Source organism: Phyllostomus hastatus, unplaced genomic scaffold (genome assembly GCF_019186645.2).
Source record: "Phyllostomus hastatus isolate PE091 unplaced genomic scaffold, TTU_PhHast_1.1 phas_scaffold_501, whole genome shotgun sequence".
NCBI lineage: Eukaryota > Metazoa > Chordata > Mammalia > Chiroptera > Phyllostomidae > Phyllostomus > Phyllostomus hastatus.
In genome coordinates this window covers 43808840-43829881 of record NW_025334033.1, presented here as the reverse complement: position 1 = coordinate 43829881, position 21042 = coordinate 43808840, and the positions used below count along the sequence as shown (strand labels likewise).

The 21042-nt window shown below is 42.8% G+C and overlaps 1 protein-coding gene across 1 annotated transcript in view; it reads right to left on the bottom strand.

Annotated features, from left to right (window-relative positions):
• The window catches only part of FNTB (farnesyltransferase, CAAX box, beta), a 62370-nt gene that overhangs the window by 18372 nt on the left and 22956 nt on the right, over positions 1 to 21042 (bottom strand). The window contains exons 4-7 of the mRNA XM_045823421.1: positions 19481 to 19572; positions 9908 to 10054; positions 9722 to 9805; positions 5597 to 5683 (exon numbers count right to left, since the gene is read on the bottom strand). Of these exons, the coding sequence (XP_045679377.1) occupies positions 5597 to 5683; positions 9722 to 9805; positions 9908 to 10054; positions 19481 to 19572 (410 nt within the window). The remainder of the gene's footprint in view (positions 1 to 5596; positions 5684 to 9721; positions 9806 to 9907; positions 10055 to 19480; positions 19573 to 21042) is intronic.

The window sequence follows — 21042 nt, the reverse complement described above, 5'->3', positions numbered from 1 at the left end:
GATTCAGGATATCCAGAACAGCTGAGAGCAAGAAGGAGGCTCTATTCTGAGCAGGGGGTTGAGTCTACAATCTGAACAGAAAGATGCCTAATTTCTTTCTCTACTAGTATTTCACAAGGCTGGCTGCCAACTTCATACCCCAACCAAGAATTTGGAAGATTCTTCTCTAAAGAAACTCATATGCTCAAGGGAAAAACCTACAGATATTGATATGTGAGAATTCTCCAATGCATGGCTGACTCCTAGCCTACCCTGGCACACAGAGCTCCCCATCAGATTTTAGCACTTGATGCTAAATCTGAACACTGGACATTTGAGCAAAGTCTCCAATATGAAAGAGAGAGACCCAGACAAACTAACAAAAATAAACTGGAGTAAATAATGTAGGAAGCAGAAGTAAACTGTTTAAAGTTATATCTTTAGATAAAATATAATACAAAGTAAAACCAACGTAGGTATAAAATATTCCTGAAACAAGAACAGGAGAGTATATAAGAAGCATTCTTTGTTATAAATAAAGATAAAATAAGCTCTGGAAAGTTTAAAATAGAATTGCAAAAATAACAACAGGAAGATTGAAAGATAAAAGGTAAGGGAATCTTTCAGAAAGTATATAGAAAAATTAAGAGGTGAAAAATAGGCAAAAAAAATGTTTGAAAAAGTAGACCAACCCTAATAATAGGATGTTATAAAAAGAGCAAATACAGAAAATAAAGGGGAAGAAATTATAAAATAGATAATATAATAAAGTTTCTTAGAACTGAAGTATACAGACTTCTGGTCAAGATGGAGGCATAGGCAGACACGCTTTGCTTCCTCAGGCAACCACAAGAATTACAACTAATCTCAAAACAAATAACACTCAGAACTGCCAGAAAATCAAACTGTTTGGAAGTCTGACAACCAAGGATTTAAAGAAGCTACATTCATCCAGACTGGTAGGAGGAGTGGACGCAGAGTCAGGGCAGAGAGGCGAGGAGATGTGGCGTGGCACGAAGAGGCAGTGGTGGAACAGGTAGTCCCACATTCACAGGTGGTGGATAAAAACTGGGAGGGATACCTTGGGAACAAGCAATCCCAGCCCCAGGCCAGGCTGCACATCCAAGGGTTTCAGTGCTGGAAAGAGAAATCCCCATAACTTCTGGCTATAAAAACCAGTGGGGGTTGGGGAAGCAGAAGAAACGGCTAGATTTTCAGGAGACCCTGACTGAAGAGAGCACATGGACTTAAAACATGCACAGACCCACCCACTCTGGGATTCAGCACCAGGGCAACAGGGCGCCAGTTGCATATAGAAAGTGGATGAAGTGACTGGAAACAGGGTGAGTGCTGGGGAAACCTCCAGAAGCCAGACAGCAGCACTGCCCCCTCTCCAAACCCCTCCCCACCCCACCACAAAACCACAAAGTGGTAAAGCAGGTTGCCTCACCCTGGTGAATATCTAAGGCTCCACCCCATACAACTTAACAGGTGTGCTAAGACAGGGAGTCAAAGCAGCTCTACCTAATACACAGAAACAAACACAGGGAACCTGCCAAATGGAGGAGACAAAGAAATGTAGCCCAAATGAAAGAACAGAACAAAACCCCAGAAAAAGAACTAAATTAAACAGAGATAGCCAACCTATCAGATGCAGAACTCAAAACACTGGTGATTAGGATGCTCAGAGAACTCACTGAGTATGGCAACAACATAAAGGAATAAATGAAGGTTACACTAAGTAAAATAAAGAAAAATCCACAGAGAACCAATAATGAAAGGAAGGAAGCCAGTATTCAAATCAATATTTTAGAACATAAGGAAGCAATAAGCATTCAACCAGAACAGCAAGGAGAAAAAGAATTAAAAAATGAGGACAGTATAAGAAGACTGTGGGACATCTCTAAAAGTGCCAACATCCAAATCATAGGGATGCCAGAAGGAGAAGAGGAAGAGAAAGACATTGAAATTTTTATTTGAAAAAATAATAAAAGAAAACTTACCTAATTTGGCAAAGGAAATAGACATACAAGTCCAGGAAGCACAGAGAGTCCCAAACAATTTGGACCACAGAGGGCAACACCAAGACACATCTTAATTAAAATGTCAAAGGTTAAACATAAAGAATCTCCAAAGCAACAAGAGAAAAGCAGAGTTACCTACAAAGGAGTTCCTGTAAGACTATCAGTTGATTTCGCACAAGGAACTTTGCAGGCAAGAAGTATTCAAAATGATGAAAAGCAAGGACCTACAACCAAGATTACTCTATCCAGAAAAGCTATCATTTAGAATGGAAGGGCAGATAAAGTGCTTCCCAGATAAGGTAAAGCTTAAGGAGTTCATCATTACCAAGCTATTATTACATGAAATGTTAAAGGGATTAATTTAAAAGAAGATCAAAACTATGAATATTAAAATGACAACAAACTTACAACTATGAACAAATGAATCTAAAAAACTGAGAAGAGGACAGAATCATAGATATGGAGATCATTTGGATGGTTATCAGCTGGGAGGGAAAGAATGGGGGAAAAGGACAGGGAATAAGAAACATAATTGGTAGGTATAAAATAGACAGGGGCTATTAAGAATACTACAGGAAATGGAGAAGCCAAAAAACTCATATACACAACCCATGGACATGAACTAAGGGGCAATTGCTGGAAGAAATGGGGGTACTGGGTGGAGGGGGGCAAAGGGGGAAAAACTGGGATGACTGTAGTAGCATAATAATAAAATATACTTTTAAAAAGAACTGAAGTATATATAATTCCAGACTGAAGATACCTACTGAGTACCCAGAAAATTAATTTAAAAAAAACCCCATATCATTGTTCATTAGTATGAAGTTTCCAAAGAGCAAAAATAAGGATTCCAAAAACTTCCAGTGGTGGGAGGTGGGACAGAGAAAAAGAGAAACAAAACAAAAATACAATGGATTGGAAATACATTGGATTAGGAGTCAGGAAAACACAGTCGTTACCTTAGAAGGTTTCAGTCCCTTAATTCTTTGTATTTCAGCTCTTTAGGGCCATCTAACAGAACCTACTGTCTACAACGGAACACCACCATGTCTGAGATACAACCCAAAAATTGCCTCACATACGCAGAATCAGGAAATACGACATATCAACTTCAAGATACCTAGATGTTAAAATTGCCAGACAAGGATTTTAGAGCAGGTATTATAATTATACATTTACCTCAGTGAAGTGAAGAAAAATATATTTGTTATGAATAAAAAGATTGCAAATTTCAACTGAGCAACACAAAGTAGAAAAAATGACCAAACTCAGGCAGTCTAGCTCCAAAGCCTATACTCTCAGTCTCTAAACTGTAGCTACCCCACTAGCAAGTACTACATACCGAGTCCTCAGTAAATGTTGGTTATTGTTATTATCAGCCTTTTAAACAGTGACACTGGAAGCCAAAAGATAATGGAGCAATGCCTAAAAATTCTGAAGGAATATGATTTATACAGTTTCCAATTTAGAAATCTGTAACCAAATAAACTATCAGTCAAGTGTGAGACCAGAATAAAGATATACATAAAAGTTTTAAAAATGTATCACCATAACCAATGTCACCCCAATAAATTTAATTAAAATTTTTTTTAAAATGTATCACCCAAGTGCTCTTTTGGAGGATCTCCTGGAGCATGCGCTTCACTGAAAGGAGTTTGCAAACCCAGAGAAAGGAGGGTGGGGCTTCAGCACAGGGGAGAAGTGGAGTGAATCTCAGGCTGAAAGGAAGCACCTGGACGCCTACTGCAGCCAGCGGGGCACAGTCTGTCCAACGAAAGCAGGAGGGCAGTGCGCTCCAGGTAGGATAACTCAAAACACACACGTGTGTGTGTGCGTACATGCACATGCACACACACACACACACACACACAAAGGAGAATCGATATGTTGCCTGGAGTGTTTGACTGTATTGAGAGTAATTGTATAGCTCTGCCAGAAAATTTGGGAATGAATTCATGATACATGCGTTTTTAAAAAGAGGTAATAAGTCTAAGAAAATTAAAGTTATACAAAAAACCCCAAATGTTATCATAGTATATCATCTGGTTTAGCTATAAATTACATTTTCACAGTAATAAATATACTTCAATAAAAATAAAAATGTGAAAACTAAATGCAGTTTGTATATCTTTTCATAATATACATATGTATCTACTATATGTCTTGTTTTATTTTTAATGATAAACTATTTGAAGCATCCAGGAAAGTATAGGAAATAATATATAGAACATACATGCACCTAACACCTATCTTTCACTTAACCACGTACATTGCAGGGCTTTTAAAAAATATTTTGAAGGAATGAACCATTAGAGATACGGTTCAAGTCCTCAGTGGAGATGTGCGGGCCTCCCCAGTCCCATTTCCTCTGCTCTCTCCCCAGATGTAACCACCACCCTGAACTTGGTGTTTATCTTTCCCAGGCATGTTTTTATATTGTTATGTATGATTCTTTCCATAAACAATATAGAACTGTTTTGCGTATTTTTACATTTTAAGTAAATATGCTGATTGGTATGTTTAACAGCCCCCCTTTTTTACTCAACATTGTTGAGATTAGTCCATATTGACACGTCGCTCTCATTCATTAATTTTTAAAAATCATTTTTCAGTTTTTCAATTACAATTGACATATGTTAGTTTTGGATGTACACCACAGTGATTAGATATTATATAACTTACTAAATGATCATCCTGATAAATCTCACACCCACCTGACACCACACCTAGTTATTAGAATTTTAGTGACTATATTCCCTATACTGTACTTTACATCCCCATGACTTTTCTGCAACTACCTACTTATACTTCTTAACACCTGCGCCTTTTTTACCCATCCCCCTAACGATTCTCCCATCTGGCAACTGTCAAAGTGTTCTCTGTGTGTGAGTCTGTTTCTGTTCTGCTTACTAATTTTGGATTTTTAGAATCAATTGTTGATAGGTATTTATTGCCATTTTATTTTTCATATTTCTTTTTTTCTCTTCTTCTTAAAGAAGACACTTTAACATTTCATATACTACTGGTTTGGTGGTGATGAACTCCTTTAGCCTTTTCTTGTCTGGGAAGCTCTTTATCTGTCCTTTGATTCTAAATGAGAGCTTTGAGATTCATCCATACTGATACATGTAGCTTTCATTCATTCATTTTAATGGCTATATTATATTCCAGTGTGCCTATATCAAAACCTACTGGTCCGTGTTGTGCTTATGAACATTTAACCTGTTTCCAGCTTTTTCTCTGTCTCTTTCACACATCCATGCGATAGTTTCTGCGGGAGTGGGATTATTGGGTCATTAGCAAGGGCTACTTTGAGATATTACCAAGTTGCTCTTGAAAATGGATAAATCCACTTCCACTCTCACCATGACTGTCTAACCAAGTTTTTGACCCTTGCCAATCTAAACTGTAATACAACATTAAAGAAAGTTTGGTGCGGGTACCTTTTAAGGTAATTTTGAAACTTACAGTGCTACAACCCTAATACATCTCTTGTAATTTTATTTTCCCTTCTGGTCTTTTTTTCATTTTCTTTATTTTTCAGAAGAGTTTGGCCGCAGCTAAGAGGCCAGGACAAACCCAGCTCCTCTCACCTTGCTATCCATTCGGCAGTGCCCTCGAAGAGGTCTGGAGTGATGATGTTGGTCAGAGAAGCTACTGAGGTGGCACAGTACGCACTTCTGGAAGCACAGAAATAGAGGGAAAGTGTTAAGCTTTAAGGAAGAGCCTAAATAAGGCTCACTGAACCTCTTGGGCAGATTGCTCTCTCTGCCTAGTAAGCTGTAATCACCTCCTGTCCTCACTCTTGGCACAGGGTCAGTCCTCCTGGGTCTCCAACCGAGAGGTTTGACATTCTATTTGGATAGAGTTGCTCACAGCATGGCTTCAGTGAAAAGAACATGACATTCTATTCTCCCTACCTCCACATGGTCAAATCTACATCAGAGGAAATAACAGCCATAGCGATTCATGTCAAAAGTGACTGCAGCTCTTCTTTCAAAGACCTATAAGGGCTCCCAAAATTCCATGGTGTCGTTCAGGTATTTCTGATACGCTCACTCACTCAGATGTCAGTACTGTTTCAGATCCAAGATTTCTGTCTGTTTATGGCATGGAAACATTAAAGCTTGACTACGTATTTTTTTTCTACAACACATTGCAAAGCAGGCCGCCAGGCCATGATGGCTGCTTGGATCAAAGAGGGCTGGACAAGCCCACTCAGATACCTTTCTTAAGCCTCTGGAGAGAGGAAAAAAAAAACCCTTGATTTCAAGCACTCCACCAGTACAGACACACATACACACACGTTTTTAAATGAAAAAGAAAGCACATGTTTTTATTCTCGTAATGCTGTCCTACTTGATTTGGAAGGATTCTGCCAGCCCTAATTCTTCTCAAAGCATTTACTTCAGCGTCGCCCTCTATGATGGAACACGTCTACAAACTGTCCTTTCCTCCCTGCTACGGTCTTTTCAAATGCCAGTATCTCAGCTCCATTTTATCTTGAAGATAAAAATTCTGCTTACAAATCCTTTTTCTAAGACCTCCTAAGAAATTACAAAAGGGAGGAGTGAGAAGGGTCTAGTTTCTGTATTAGTCAAACTTACTGAGGATTTCCAAAGAAATCCCTGCAGAAGCTTGAGCAGCATTATCCTACCAGCATTTTTACAGCCTGTTCACACTGGCCAAAGGCACCGCAGAGGCTGAGTTATGCCAGCAGGCATCGGAAGCACGCAAGAGTCCTAGGTGCCAAATGTTGCCATCTACCAGAAGCTGACTTCGAAGGTCTGATCTAATTTCCTTTAGGTCTTGAGCCTCTCAGCAGGGTTCAAAAGTATTTGCTCTTAGCCCTGGCTGGTGTGGCTCAGTGGACTGAGTGCTGGCCTGCAAACCAAAGGGTTGCCGGTTCGGTTCCCAGTCAGGGCACATGCCTGGGTTGCAGGCCAGGTCCTCAGTAGGGGACATGTGAGAAGCAACCACACATTGATGTTTTTCTCCCTCTTTTTCCCTCCCTCTCTCTAAAAATAAATAAATAAAATATTTTTTTAAAAAGTATTTGCTCTTGAATCCTAATGTAACCTCTGAGGTAGGGAGGAGGCCAAAAACAGTTCATCTCTCATAAATGGAAGAACTGAGGCACGATGCCAGAAGCCACTGACTGGTCCTGACTGGTCCTAGATCTCACATTGAGATGAGGAGGGAACACAAACGCATCTTTTTGGTGGCTTCCTACTGCCTTTAAACTCTGGGCTTCTTAAGATTTCAGGGCCCCTCACCTGTTCTCCACAGGTGCTTCCAGCCCCATCCTCCCACGGCCCCCAGGCCTTCTACACTTCAGCAACACGGAATTCTTTCTGGAACACACTCAATGCTCTGTCATCTAGGCATGTGATAAAATGCCAAAGCGATCTTGCCAGGGTTTGTTTGCTTTTGTCTAATAATCTGAGAAAGTTTTAAAAAGCTAAATTTCAAGACTGCATATTTGATTGGAATATCTATAGAACAGGAATGAAAATATAGTGACTTTGAAGGGAAAAAAATCTTGTAACTTTTTCCTTAAGAAGCATCAACACAATACTGCATTACTTTTCCTCAGTAGTTATATTGGCTTTGTTGAACTATACAATGTTTAAAAAACAAGGTAAGAGGCTCAAAATGGAGTCACTTATGCTAAACCAATACTGACTTATAGTCTGGGCTTCCCCAGATGTGGAATCTCACACCAGTCCATCAGGAACTGCCTGATCAGCACTGGTTAGGTCATCTGCCTGCTAAGTCCCCGCCATCCCCCGAAGTGACCTCGCCATAACCAGCCCGCCTTTGCCTAGTGCCCGTTCCTGGTCCCCGCTCCCTCCTGCCTATAAAAGTATTTCATTTTATGCAGCTCCTTGGAGTTCCTTTCTATCTGCTAGGCTGTGTGCTGCCCAAATCAAATTGATTTTTGCTGAAATAAACTTAAAATTTTTAATGTGCCTCAGTTTATCTTTTAGCAATAGATACTGAGATATTGTGATATAGTAAATATAAATGTGGTCTTCTGCCCAGTTCCTGGCACAGTGGTCCTAAAACCCTTGGAATATTCTGAGTTACAGGTGTGATAGGAGAGTCTTTTGTTTTTACAACAAGCCCCATTCTGCTGTATCTGAGGTGCCTCCTAGAAGACAGGGACCAGTGGCCAGAGGAAGGAACGATGTGATTAGAAGGTCAGAACTTTCAGCCCCACTGTCCAGAGGAGGCTGAAAGGGCTGGATATTGGGTTAATCACCAATGGCCAATGATTTCATCAATCATGCCTATGTAATGGAACCCCCAACAACCCTAGATGAAGGGATTCGGGGAGCTTCTGGGCTGGCGAATGCAGCCAGTGCCTGCTGGCGGGTGGCACACCCCAACTTCATGGGGACAGAAGTTCCTGCACTCTGGAAACTTCCAGACCTCTCCTTATCTACCTCTTCATCAGGCCACTAATTTGTATCCTTTATAATATACTCAGAATGAACCAGTAATAGTAAAGTGTTTCCCTGAGCTCCGTGAGCCATTCTAGCAAATCACTGAACCTGAGGAGAGTATCACAGGAACCCCCAATTTGTAGCCATGTCAGGCAGCAGCACAGAAGTATGGATAACCAAGGGACGTGACATGCTACTTGTGAGTGGCGTCTGAAGTAGGGGCAGTCTTGTGGGACTGAGCCCTTATCCTGCGGTGTGTGTCCTCACTCACATTCGTGGTATCACAAGTGTCGTGAGTAGAGAAACAGTTTTTCTGGTAGACACCTATGCTAATTTTTTGATTTGAGCTGGCAAGTTTCAGATGGAAGGAAGTCCTTTACTGGAGGCCTCTGCAGCCCGGTTGCCTACTTTTATCCGCAATGCATTTCATGCTCCACGACCGCCATGGAGCGGTTGTTTCTCTTCCCCTACATTTTCAAACCAATGGCTCACCCAGAATGTTAATCCACTCGTGTAGAAGCAAACACATTTACAAAAAGGCAGTAAGATGGCTTTGATATAGAAACCTCATAAAAATAAATTATTCAGGCTAAGTAATAAGACTTTGGTATAAAATCTCAATGATCCGCTGCCATTGAGAAATGACTTGTTCAGTGAATTCTCTCTACGCTTCATTAGCAATCATCTGCCAGGTGAATAAGCTGCTTACTAGGTACATCAAACAATTCTTAAGTTAAGTAATAATTTTGCACCAACTCCTTCTAAGCAGTTAATGCAAGTCTACTTCACTGGGCTCCACTGGCCCAGAAGGGTTCTGCACCTCCCGAAACTGTTCTCGTGCGGGTGTTAAACGTTGTCTCGATTTTATCAAACCCATTCAGAAAACATTTACTAAGTCCCCTTGGCCTTTCTTCTCCCTTCCTATCCCAGAGAGGTGAAAGATTATATGACCCCATATGGTTGTTATATATCATGGTATATCCTTTTATGCCAGATGAATGTATTTTTAACTTTTAAAACAAGAGCAGTTGATTCTGTTTCTGTCTTACTTATATTTTGATATTTCCATAAAAGACATCGAGTGCTCATCACACTGAGGACGTCTGTATCATCTCTGCAATGACTGTGATACTGCGTCACCAGCAAGTCATTCTGCCTGTCATTCTGTGACAGGGCGGCAGGTCCACCAGGCTCTTCCTTGGATCTGGCGCCTCTAATGCCAAGCCCTCAAACCCACCGATGGGGCAGCCCGAGAAAGACCCCACTCACCTCACATCCACCTCACCTCCAACGTGCATGAGGAAAGAGCCGTCAGGTTGCTTCAGAGAGTACAAATACTGAAGAAGCTTCTGTCTGCGAAACAAATGGGAGAGAGGCCAGAGACGGTGAGGTCAGTGCAGTGTCAGCAGGAGGGGCACCCTTCTGCGTTTCCGTCACTGCTGGCTTTGGCTGTACCTGTTAATGACGTCATAGGCCTCCTCAGTGCCAATGATGCACAGGGCATTGACGGCCGCATATGTGGGTGCAAGGTGTGGGTACTGGCCGGGGCCCCCTCCAAAGCCACCGTCTGGGCTTTGACACAGCTCCAGGAACTGACACACGCTAGGTACACAGCCAAAGGGAAAAGCACAGTCAGACATTGATTTCCAAACATGAAATTCCACCAGAGTCCATGCCTTTCCAAAGGTTCCCCAGTCCCTCAAAAGGAACAAGAAAAAAGCTCTGCTCCCACCTACTGAACATGTATGAAAAGCAGTTAACCCCCACGAAAGGCCTCACTCTCTACCCTGCTCTCATCGGCACTGTATGCCTTCCATCTGAGTTTCACATTTAAGCACGTGCTTAGCCATGATGCAAGAACATAAGGCCGGGCAGAAACAGACAACCTATCATAGGGCTGGAGGGACTGTCATGCTTCTTGACCCAATCTTTCCCGTGCTTCTCATTCAGCTGCTTCTTTCCACACTGACCACCCAGGTTTAGGTCCATCACAAGGCCTGCCAAGAATATTTAAAGAGACGTCTTCTCACTCCCATCACCAACCTATGCCCCAGTGGGCTAGTGATTTTTATTCCTTTAACCAACAAGAAACAAGCTTTTACGGAGTCTGCCTCCGTGGTTAGGAGAACCATGCTCACCTCCACTGGGGAAATTGTAAGTACTGCTGACTCGTGTCACTGAATGCAGCCCCATCTATGGGTTCAAGAAGAGTTTTTCACACAGTCCACAGAGGCCCCAACTCCCTCCCTGAGGGAGACTGTTCAGTGAGGGCTGGCCTCCAAGCCCGTGCCAACAAACCCGGCATCCATCAGTTTGCCCGCAAGTCACATTCTTGCTCCAGGTTAAACCAAGAAAGCCCCTATTCGACCAAGGTCCTCCGAAGTCCCCCAGAAAGGGGTACCCCGGGAAAGTTCTGGTCATCGAGTCCTTTCCCCACAACCCAGCTGGGACCACAGGCTTCGTGTGAGGACAGGCCTCCATGTAAGAGGACGAAGTGCAAATCTGTGGCCTTCTAGTGCTCAGGCAGCCTTCTCCTCCTGGGCTCCCCCAATTCTCTCTTATCTATGGCTGCCAGAGAGACTCTACATGTAGAGTCTAGTTAGTCTCCACTAAGACTCGGTTTATTGCTGCTTTTCTACAACGTGTCTGATTTCAGATCTTCCCTTATCTGGGCAAGGGGGCAATGGAAAAGGCAGCTGACTTGCTACTGAAGTAGCAAGTCCTGAAACCAACGCAGGTCAAAAACAATGCACGTTACATTCTGTTTGCACCTAAAATTTTGCTGTGAGAAACACAAGGATGGAAACTGAAGTTGATAATCACAGAAGGAAGACAGTTTTGTGGCATGTTTTTAATAGCAATTACTTTTAGTAGAGAAAACGAGTTGGTTGCTAACATATTTTCCAAACCGTCCTTAGTTTTTATTGCATTTCCCAGAAACAAATAGCTAATAAACACATGTCCTGACAAACCCTGGCTGCACTAGCACATAAAAAGTGTTTTTTGTCACAAACGGTTTTAGCTGATATAAAACTTAGCACATTAGAGAGAGAGAGAGAGAGAAAAAAAAGCAGAGTCACCTAGTTATCCAATCGCTCTCCCAGCTCCTAAGATAGAAGGATGCCGAAGGCAACCCTCCTGACCCAGTAGCCTGGAGGGCGGAACGAGCTGGGATCAGAATGTACCAGACACCTCTAAATCCTCCCTCCACGCCAGCCGCCGTCAGCTGACAGGCTGCATCTGACTGTCCATGGGGCTGTGCTGGGGCACGAGGGCTTGGGCTTTTCTTGACTTCCAGACACTTCGCATTGTGGGACATTCTGATCCAGAGGCCAGCACCTTAATGAACTGGAAAATTGACCTTGAAGCTACCAGCTGTCATCAGCAGGATTCTTAGCAGTTCTGAAAACCAAAGCATGATGGGTACTTCTATCTCTCAAAAGGAGAAAAACTTAATCTTAGAGACCAGACATTCACCAACTCACACTTCGTAAAAAGCAAGTATTCATAAGTCATTCACACAGTCGTATGACTAAAAGATCTAGCAAATCAATTTTCTTTCAGATCAGCAAAGCACTTCATTCTAGATTACATGACCAAGATTGTGGGAAACTATCTTCTAGATCAGAGATTTTCTTTTTTTTTAATATGTTTTATTGATTATGCTATTACAGTTGTCCCATTTTCCCCCCTTTATTCCCCTCCAACCTGGGCACCTCCTCCCACCTGCATTCCCCCCGCTTTTAGTTCATGTCCATGGGTCATGTATATAAGTTCTTTGGCTTCTATATTTCCTATACTATTCTTAACCTCCCCCTGTCTATCTTCTACCTACCATCTATGCTACTTATTCTCTGTACCTTTTCCCCCTCTCTCCCCCACCCACTCCCCCACTGATAACCCTCCATGTGGTCTCCATTTCTGTGATTCTGTTCCTGTTCTAGTTGTTTGCTTAGTTTTTGTTTTAGGTTCAGTTATTACTAACTGTGAGTTCATTGTCATTTTACTGTTCATATTTTTTATCTTCTTCTTAGATAAGTGCCTTTAACATTTCATATAATAAGGGCTTGGTGATGATGACCTCCTTTAACTTGACCTTATCTGGGATGCACTTTATCTGCTCTTCCATTCTAAATGATAGCTTTGCTGGATAGAGTAATCTTGGATGTAAGTCTTTGCCTTTCATGACTTGGAATACTTCTTTCCAGCCCCTTCTTGCCTGCAGGGTTTCTTTTGAGAAATCAGCTGACAGTCTTATGGGAACTCCTTTATAGGTAACTGTCTCCTTTTCTCTTGCTGCTTTTAAGATTCTCTCCTTATCTTTAATCTTAGGTAATGTAATTATGATGTGCCTTGGTGTGCACTTCCTTGGGTCCAACTTCTTTGGGACTTGCTGAGCTTCTTAGACTTCCGGGAAGTCTATTTCCTTTGCCAGATTGGGGAAGTTCTCCTTCATTATGTTTTCAAATAAGTTTTCCATTCCTTGCTCTTCCTCTTCTCCTTCTAGCACCCCTATGATTCGGATGTTGGGACGTTCAAAGATGTCCTGGAGGTTCCTAAGCCTCTCCTCATTTTTTTTGAATTCTTGTTTCTTCATTCTGTTCTTGTTGAATGTTTCTTCCTCCCTTCTGGTCCACACTGTTGATTTGAGTCCCGGTTTCCTTCCCGTCACTGTTGGTTCCCTGTACATTTTTCTTTATTTCACTTAGCATAGCCTTCACTTTTTTTCATCTAATTTGCAACCATATTCAAACAATTCTGTGAACATCCTGATTACCAGTGTTTTGAAGTGTGCATTGGATAGGTTGGCTATTTCTTCGTTGCTTAGTTGTATTTTTTCTGGAGCTTTGATCTGCTCTTTCATTTCAGCCATTTTTTTTTGTCTGGGTGCACCTGTTACGTAGTAAGGGGCTGAACTTTAGCTGTTCACCAGGGCAGGGCAACCCTCTACATTGTGATGCTGTATGCGGGGGAGGGGATTGAGAGGGAACAGTGCCTTGCCCTGCTCTCTGCTGGCTTTCAGTCACTTACCCCACTTTCCACAAGCAAATTGGGTCCTTCTGGTGCTGATTCCCGGGTGGGTGGGTTTGTGTACATTGTAGGACCCTGTGGGTCTCTCCAAGGAACTCTCCTACGAGGCTGGGAGTTTCTTCCACTGCTGCCTCAACCCCCACAAGTGTTTTCAATCAGAGGTTTGAGGCTTTATTTCTCTGCACTGGAACCCTGGGTTGCAAGGCCTGTCTTGCTCCCCAGTTGTTCCTCCCGGTTTATCTGCATGCAAATGTGGGACCTGATCCACCAGCTGCCACCTTGCCAGAAGTCCTCTCTGCTCGGCTGCCTGTCTCTGTCCCTCCTACTGGTCTGGGTGAATGTTTCTTCTTTAACTCCTTGGTTGTCAGTCTCCATAGACTTCGATTTTCTGTCAGTTCTGGTTGTTTTTTGTTTTTAACTGTGTCATTGTCCTTCTTTTGATTGTTTGAGGAGGCAAGTGTGTCTGTCTACCTATGCCTCCATCTTGGCTGGAAGTAGATCAGAGATTTTCAAACCCAAAAAGTGTGTATCAGAATCACTGGAGAGCTGGTAAAGAATACACAGACTCAGGATTGCTGAAGCAGGAAAGAGCCTGGGCCTCCATAGCTTTCTCAAATTCCCAGGTGATTTGGATACACACAAAGTATGAGTACCACACATTTTTGCTGAGCAATTAGAATCACCTGGGGGATGCCCAAAGCCCAGGCCATGCTTTACACCAATTAAATCAGAATCAGTGTAATTGGGACCCAGGCAGCAATATTTTTAAAACTCCCCGTTTGACTCTAACGTACAGCCAAGGTGCTAGCAAGTGCCTCTGAACTTGAGCATATGTAGAATCACCTCGAGATCCTGTTAAAGTGCAGATCTAATTCAGTAATGCTAGATGGGCCTGATGGCTGTGTTTCTAGCAAGCTTCCAGGTGATGGCAATGCTGCTGGCCTGTGTGTCACACTTTGGGTAGCAATGTGACAGATCAGCACTGTCCAATAGGTAGACACTAGCCATCAAGGCTATTTAAATTTTTAATTTAAATAAAATTTAAAATTTAGCTCCTTGGTCACACAAGCCACACTGCAACTGCTCAATAGCTACCTGTCACTAGTGGCTGCCACAGAATATAGGACATTCCCAGTATCGCAGGAAGTTGCACTGGACACCACTGCTCTAACATTCAACTATTAAAGGGTGTGTAAAACTTACAAGAGGGTCAAGTTCAAAGCAAGGGTATCAAAGACGTATTAGCAGCCTCACAAGGAGTTTACTCAGACTTTTAGGGGACAGCTGAGGTCTGACCCAATGTGGTCGACTCTGGACATCACTGTCACTAGCTGGATGAAGAACTCAAAAGCACGTAGAGTGAATAATAAAATAATACAAGTGGGCAGAGAAACACCTCCACGGTGAGAATTAAAGTAGAATAATGTGAAACAAATCAGAAGGCAGTTAGAATAAAACAAACGAAATAGGTACCAGTAGCAATGTCCGTGCTTAGGGATGGCAGGGGCGGGGATGAGTGACGTGTACAAATGTAACATGGGAAAGGACCGGGAATACAGCAGAAAAGGGCCCGGGGTCAGAGTCCATGAGCTGTGAACAGTAACGAGAGCGCCTGTGAAAAGCATTATAAACACAGTATTGGTCAGAACCGCATCTGGCTCCAGCCTCCATTTTCCAACTCAAAGGAAGTTTGGATGAGAGTTGTAAAAATGGCTAAATATAAAAATTATTAAAAGGCTGAATATTACAGGCAACCACAGTATAAAGTTACCCAGCAACATACCTCAAAAATACAAAGGGTAACTATACAAACTTTCTGGTAAATAAACAAAAACCGAAGCTAATCTGCAGCAAGATTTTAGGTTAGATGTAAGAAAAACGTCAGCACCAGAATAGGTTACCACAGACAGACTTAGGGTCTAGGAAAAGTTACAAAGATTATAGCTTTGGAAATAGGAATGGTCATCCTCGAGCAGAATGGCACAGGAGTAGATGCAAATGCAAGAGGAATGAGTTCACATCGAGCTTCTTCTAGCACGAAGCCTTTCAGATTTCATACTTAAAACAGCTTCTGCTTACACTACAAGGGAGAGGAAAACTCCTGGCCTAGGCAGACCCAGAGCGATGAACAGGTGAAAGGCAGGCAGGCTTTCACTGATTTCAGGAGGCAGGGCTGCCCATCATGTTGCAGGTGCTGACCCTTCATCAAGCACCAGCAGTGCCCTGGATGCTGCTGTTTGGGATGTGCAGTCAAGTCTAAAGTTGGTTATTTTACAGCAGGGTTGCTCCACCTTGGTGCTATTGACACTTTGGGCCAGATCATTCTTGGCTGTGGGGACTGTCCCGGGGAGGATGTTTAGCTGCACCCCTGGCCTCCACCCGCTAGATGCCAGGTGCTGCTGGCAAAAAAAAAAAAAAAAGCCCAGAACACAGATAAGGTACCCTCACTAAAGGTAAAGAAACAAATCATAGTTAAATTTAAAAATTAAAAGGAAAAAATATTTAAGGAGTTATTCAGGGGAGAAACTGTTAATAACCTTTGGAAAGGGAAATAATAAAACACTGACACATGAAAATTTAATTTTAATCCTTGGGAAAACTTTACAAGTGGAAAAGTCCTAAAACAATTTTTAAGTTAAAGGCAATTTTTAGATCATACAGAAGCTAAAACTCTAACTCAAGGGTGCAGTGATCTCCCTGCGGTTTCCATTTTTTTCCGTACATTTTATTAAAGTGGCTTTCACCTGGCTGGCGTAGCTCAGTGGATTGAGCGCGGGCTGGGAACCAAAGTGTCCCAGGTTCGATTCCCAGCCAGGGTACATTCCTGGGTTGCAGGCCATAACCCCCAGCAACCGCACATTGATGTCTCTCTCTCTCTCTCTCTCTCTCTCTCTCTCTCTCTCTCTCTCTCTCTCTCTCTCCCTCCCTCCCTTCCCTCTCTAAAAATAAATAAAATCTTAAAAAAAAAAGTGGCTTTCAATAACAAAGTATGGGATTCTCGTTAAAGAACACTTCCTTTGCCCTGGCTGGTGTAGATCAGTGGATTGAGCGTGGGCCTGTGAACCAAAGCGTCACTGGTTCAATTCCCAGTCAGGGCACATGCCTGGGTTGCGGGCCAGGCCCCTAGTAGTAGGGCATGAGAAGCAACCACACATTGATGTTTCATTCCCTCTCTTTCTCCCTCCCTTCCCCCCTCTCTAAAAATAAATAAAATCTTAAAAAAAAAAGAACGCTTCCTTCAGTGCTAAAATTGTGAACAAAAGCAAATATACTTAGCCTGGTTCCCAAAATTTATTTTGGGTAAACATGTATACATTTGTGGATATAATGTCCTGAGAGAGGCAAGCCAAATTCCTACCTATGAATACACTATTCTTGAGAGGTCTGACAGCCGCAGTAAAAACTGGCCTTGCTGGCCCCAGTCAGCAGTCCCAGTAGCTGACAAAAGTGATTTTGTCCACTAGAGGGAACTCAGTGTGGCAGTTTTTTCTCCTGAACAAATAGAAGCACAACAGTGAACAAAACAGGAAAGAATAAAGTGTGTGTATGTGTGTGTCACATACTAGGTGAGGGAGTGGGGAGAAAAGAGGACAGGAAATAATAAAAATCCAGAGCTAAACTCAGCCTCTAGGTCACCTTAATGTTTGCACAAGGAAGAAAAAAGCTGGTGCACATTTTCAAAGCAACTCTTTCCCCTGTGCAAAATAAATAAGAAGGCAATATCCTATATTAGGTAGTCTAAAAAAACAAATCCCCATATTTTTACAGAAGTCATTAAGATTTCTCTGTATCTTAATAAAAATCTTTCCTTATAGGTCAAAGCCACAAGTCTCTGCACATAACAAATATTATCAGAACCTAGAATTAACTGCCTGCTAGGAGAGGCTAAGTAATTCTTGGAGAGTTCGTTAAATCAATGCTCCACAGAATGACAAAGCCTTCAAGGCTGCCATGAAATCCTCACTCAGTTACTGTCAAGTTGTTCTTGAAATCAGCTTTTCAGTTTTAAGACATTCTTTAACTATAAAATTAAGGTTCATTGTAGAAAATGCAAATATGTTTAGGAGAAAAGAGAAACAAATCACCTTTAACCCCACTATCCAGAAACAACAACTACCATATGTATATACATCCTTCTGGCTTTTCTGTGCATGTAACCACCTATATTTTTAATCTAGAAAAGTGAAATCTTTTAAACTACCTTTTGCACTTAAATCATGAACACCTCTATAAATATACTAATTTTATATACAAATATACACATTTAGATATAATTTTTAAGTGTAAATGACTTTTAACATTAGTTTCAGGTGTACAACATAGTACTTTGATATCTGTATATATTGCAAAATGATCACCACAATAAGTCCAGATTAGCATCTGTTAACTTTTCAGTCTTCAAGTGGCTGCATAGCATTTCACTGTATGCACTGCATCATAATTTATTTAAACTTTAAATACGCTTTAAACATCCCTTACTGTGACTATTTAGGTTGTCTCCAATTGTTAAGTGTGAAGAGCCTTTAAAGGGGTCCTCTCTTCCTATCAGATGCCGCAGAAGCTGCTCTGACACTTATTTCCTCAGAAAAGGCTCACAACCCATGCTGACCCAAGGAACCCCTAGCACTATCCTCCCTCTTCAGGTTGGTCCATATCTTCCTCTAGGGGGCGCCGGTGCTTTACTCTCACAATCCCCATGTTTCCTTTTTCTTCTCTCCTATAGGACTTTCCCATTCCCCTACCGAACATCCTGATTGTGTATGTGTGGGGGAGAAACTTCCCAAACAGGCCACAACCCCCAGCTGGTATTTCAAAAACACACGGCCTTTATTTTGACAATTAAATTCCTAGTGCTGCAGGAACTGTATCCAACTCCACTTTGAGCTAGAAGCAACGAGGCTGGTAGCAGCATCATGATGGGGAAGACAATGCATATTTTTCCTCTCCCTCGAAAGGCATCATATATATCACAAGGGTTAATGGTCTAATTCTTTATTATCTTCCCTATCCACATTCATCACAAGACACCCTGCCCAGGAAGGCAAGAATGGGAGGTTATTGTTAAGACAGAATGAATGAGACAATGTGCAGTTCTGTTCTTCTGACCTGACAGTGTGACCCAGGCAGGGCACTGTGACCAGGGAGGGGCACAGGCTAGCTTTCATGCATCCTAGTACAGCCACCCTGTGTGCTGTGGGAAAATGAACCTGGCTGGGGGCCTCCTCTCCCGGGCTCCTCTCCCACAGGAGCCCCAGGGGAGTGGATGAACTCAAGTTGCTGGTGATGGGACGTGTTCTCTGTCACTGAGAACTGGGGCACTGGCTCCAATTCCTGGCTGCCCTCTCCTCCCCCAGGTATCCCTAAGGCTACAAGGATGACCAGTTCCTTCTTGAAAACATATATTTCACAAGCTTCTAAGGATGAGGTACACCACACTGAGAACACCATCTGTGCCGGCAGTTCGGGAAGGCTCTTAGTTGCTTAGATCTCTGATCGTAAGAAAATTGTGAGTCATGGCATCTGCATACCAACACAGCAACCCCTCCAGTGCCAACAAGAGCTTCGTCCCCCAGGCTCTGGCAGGGAGGGACTTCTGTGGAGGTGTTTATGGAAGGCAAAGGCATTTTTGTTCACTGGGTTGGCACATGCTTCCCCACAGAAGCTATTCAAATGCATACTGTACTTTCTGGCAAAATCACGTCTCCCAGAGTTGATGATAAAGACTTTTCTCAAAGACCAGAACAAGAGCCAAAAGAAAAGGCCATAAAGAAATCAGAATCCTTCGCTTGGGAGTTCAAAGACTTTTTCTACCCACGAGCTTACAATGGGCTCCTAAAGTGGAGGAGTTTCGGGAAGTTACTGGAGGGAGAAAAAAGCATGGGTTTCTTTGAAGCGCTCTGTGATTTTCATTTAAAATAAACAGAACCGAAACAAAACGAGAAGCACCCGAAGTACAATTCCAGAGAGCAGCCTAGATGGCCCCACAGCCAGACTCACTCTGTCGCCACCATCTGGGGGATGGGTTCATCCAGCAGTTCCAAGCTGTGCAGGATCCAATAGCAGAGCCATGGGCGGCTGGCATCCAGACACTGTGAAAGGCACAGGGGAGAAAACACACCCTTTATTCAGAATCATTCCGAGACACTGCTGACAAGGAGGCATCTGTCTCATTCTGGCAGGATGGCAAGGGCTTGGGGGAGGGCACCTGACAAACAATCAGTGAATGAAGGACACTTGGCTTTATCGCCTTAGCCAGGAGCTGAAATAGCCATATGTGAGGAAAGGACAATGGGACATAGACGTTTACCTTGAACCCAATGGGTCCTTCCCTGACGGGCATCTAAGGAAGGCTGAGCAGAGTAAGGAAGTTCTCACATGCAAGGAAGTTAGGTGCTGCTGTGTTCTCAGTGTAGACCCAAGAAGAGATATAATCCCAGAATAGAATGTCCTGGGTTAACTCACTCACTGATGATGAAACGAGTATTTAGTAACCATCTACTTTGTGCCAAGCACTGTATGAGATGCTGGGAGCACAACAGTGAATAAAATCCTGTGATGCTTGGAATACAGAATGTGTGTGGTTACCTGCAGAGGAAGAGGGCCCTAGACAGACACATCAGTACGAATTACCTTCTGTCTTTCTGGAACAGGTGCAATACAGCACATGTGTGCCTGTACCTGGGCAAGTGGGCAGAAACAGCCCCGAGGAAGACAGGTAAGAGACTGGCTGACTCTCCTGGAGAATCTGGGAAAGGCGTCCAAAGGTGACTTGTGACCAGAACTTTATCCTAATTGAGCCATAAACATGTATGGAGCATTCAAGGCCAGGCAGACAGGTAGTATTGCTGCCCCCGATTTACAGATTTAAAGTATATAAACGAGTATATAAATATGAAAGTATATAAAGTATATAAAAGAGAGATGAACTTTTTCTAGATTACGATGACAGTAAATGTCAGAGACGAGACAAGAGCCCAGGTTTCTGGGCTCCCACGCCAGTGTTCCTCCCACCAGCCCAAGCTGCCCTCTTCATAAATGGGCTGTGACCAGCTTCCACCTGGTGTGGTGACCGAGGACACTGCTACGGACTTGGTCTGCCTGGGTGTGAGTCCCAGCTCCTCCTTTTACTATAGCTATTTGCCTGGGAACAAATTGCTTCACCTTGTCATGCCTGATTCCTTATCTGTGAAAAATAAATAAATAAATAAAACTAACTACTCCATGAGGTAGTTAGTTGTAAGGATAACAAGGAGTTGAGATAATTAGATGAGATAATGCTCAGGAAGCTTTTAGCACACTTCAGTGAGTTGCTAGCTGGTGTGGTATTAATTGTATCGGGACTGACTGGACCCTAACCATGGAGGACTCGAGTCAAGGACTGAAAGCTTGGAACGCAAGGCCAACTCTAGCCTGCGGATGTGTTCTGCTTGCTCCAGTAGGGTTTTGTTCGCTTGTTTGTTTGTTTGTCTGGAATTGGTTGCAACATTTTAGCATTTGGAGAGTCACATAAAAATCTGAATTTCTGGCTTCATTTGGGACGGAGAAGGAGGGGGAGAGAG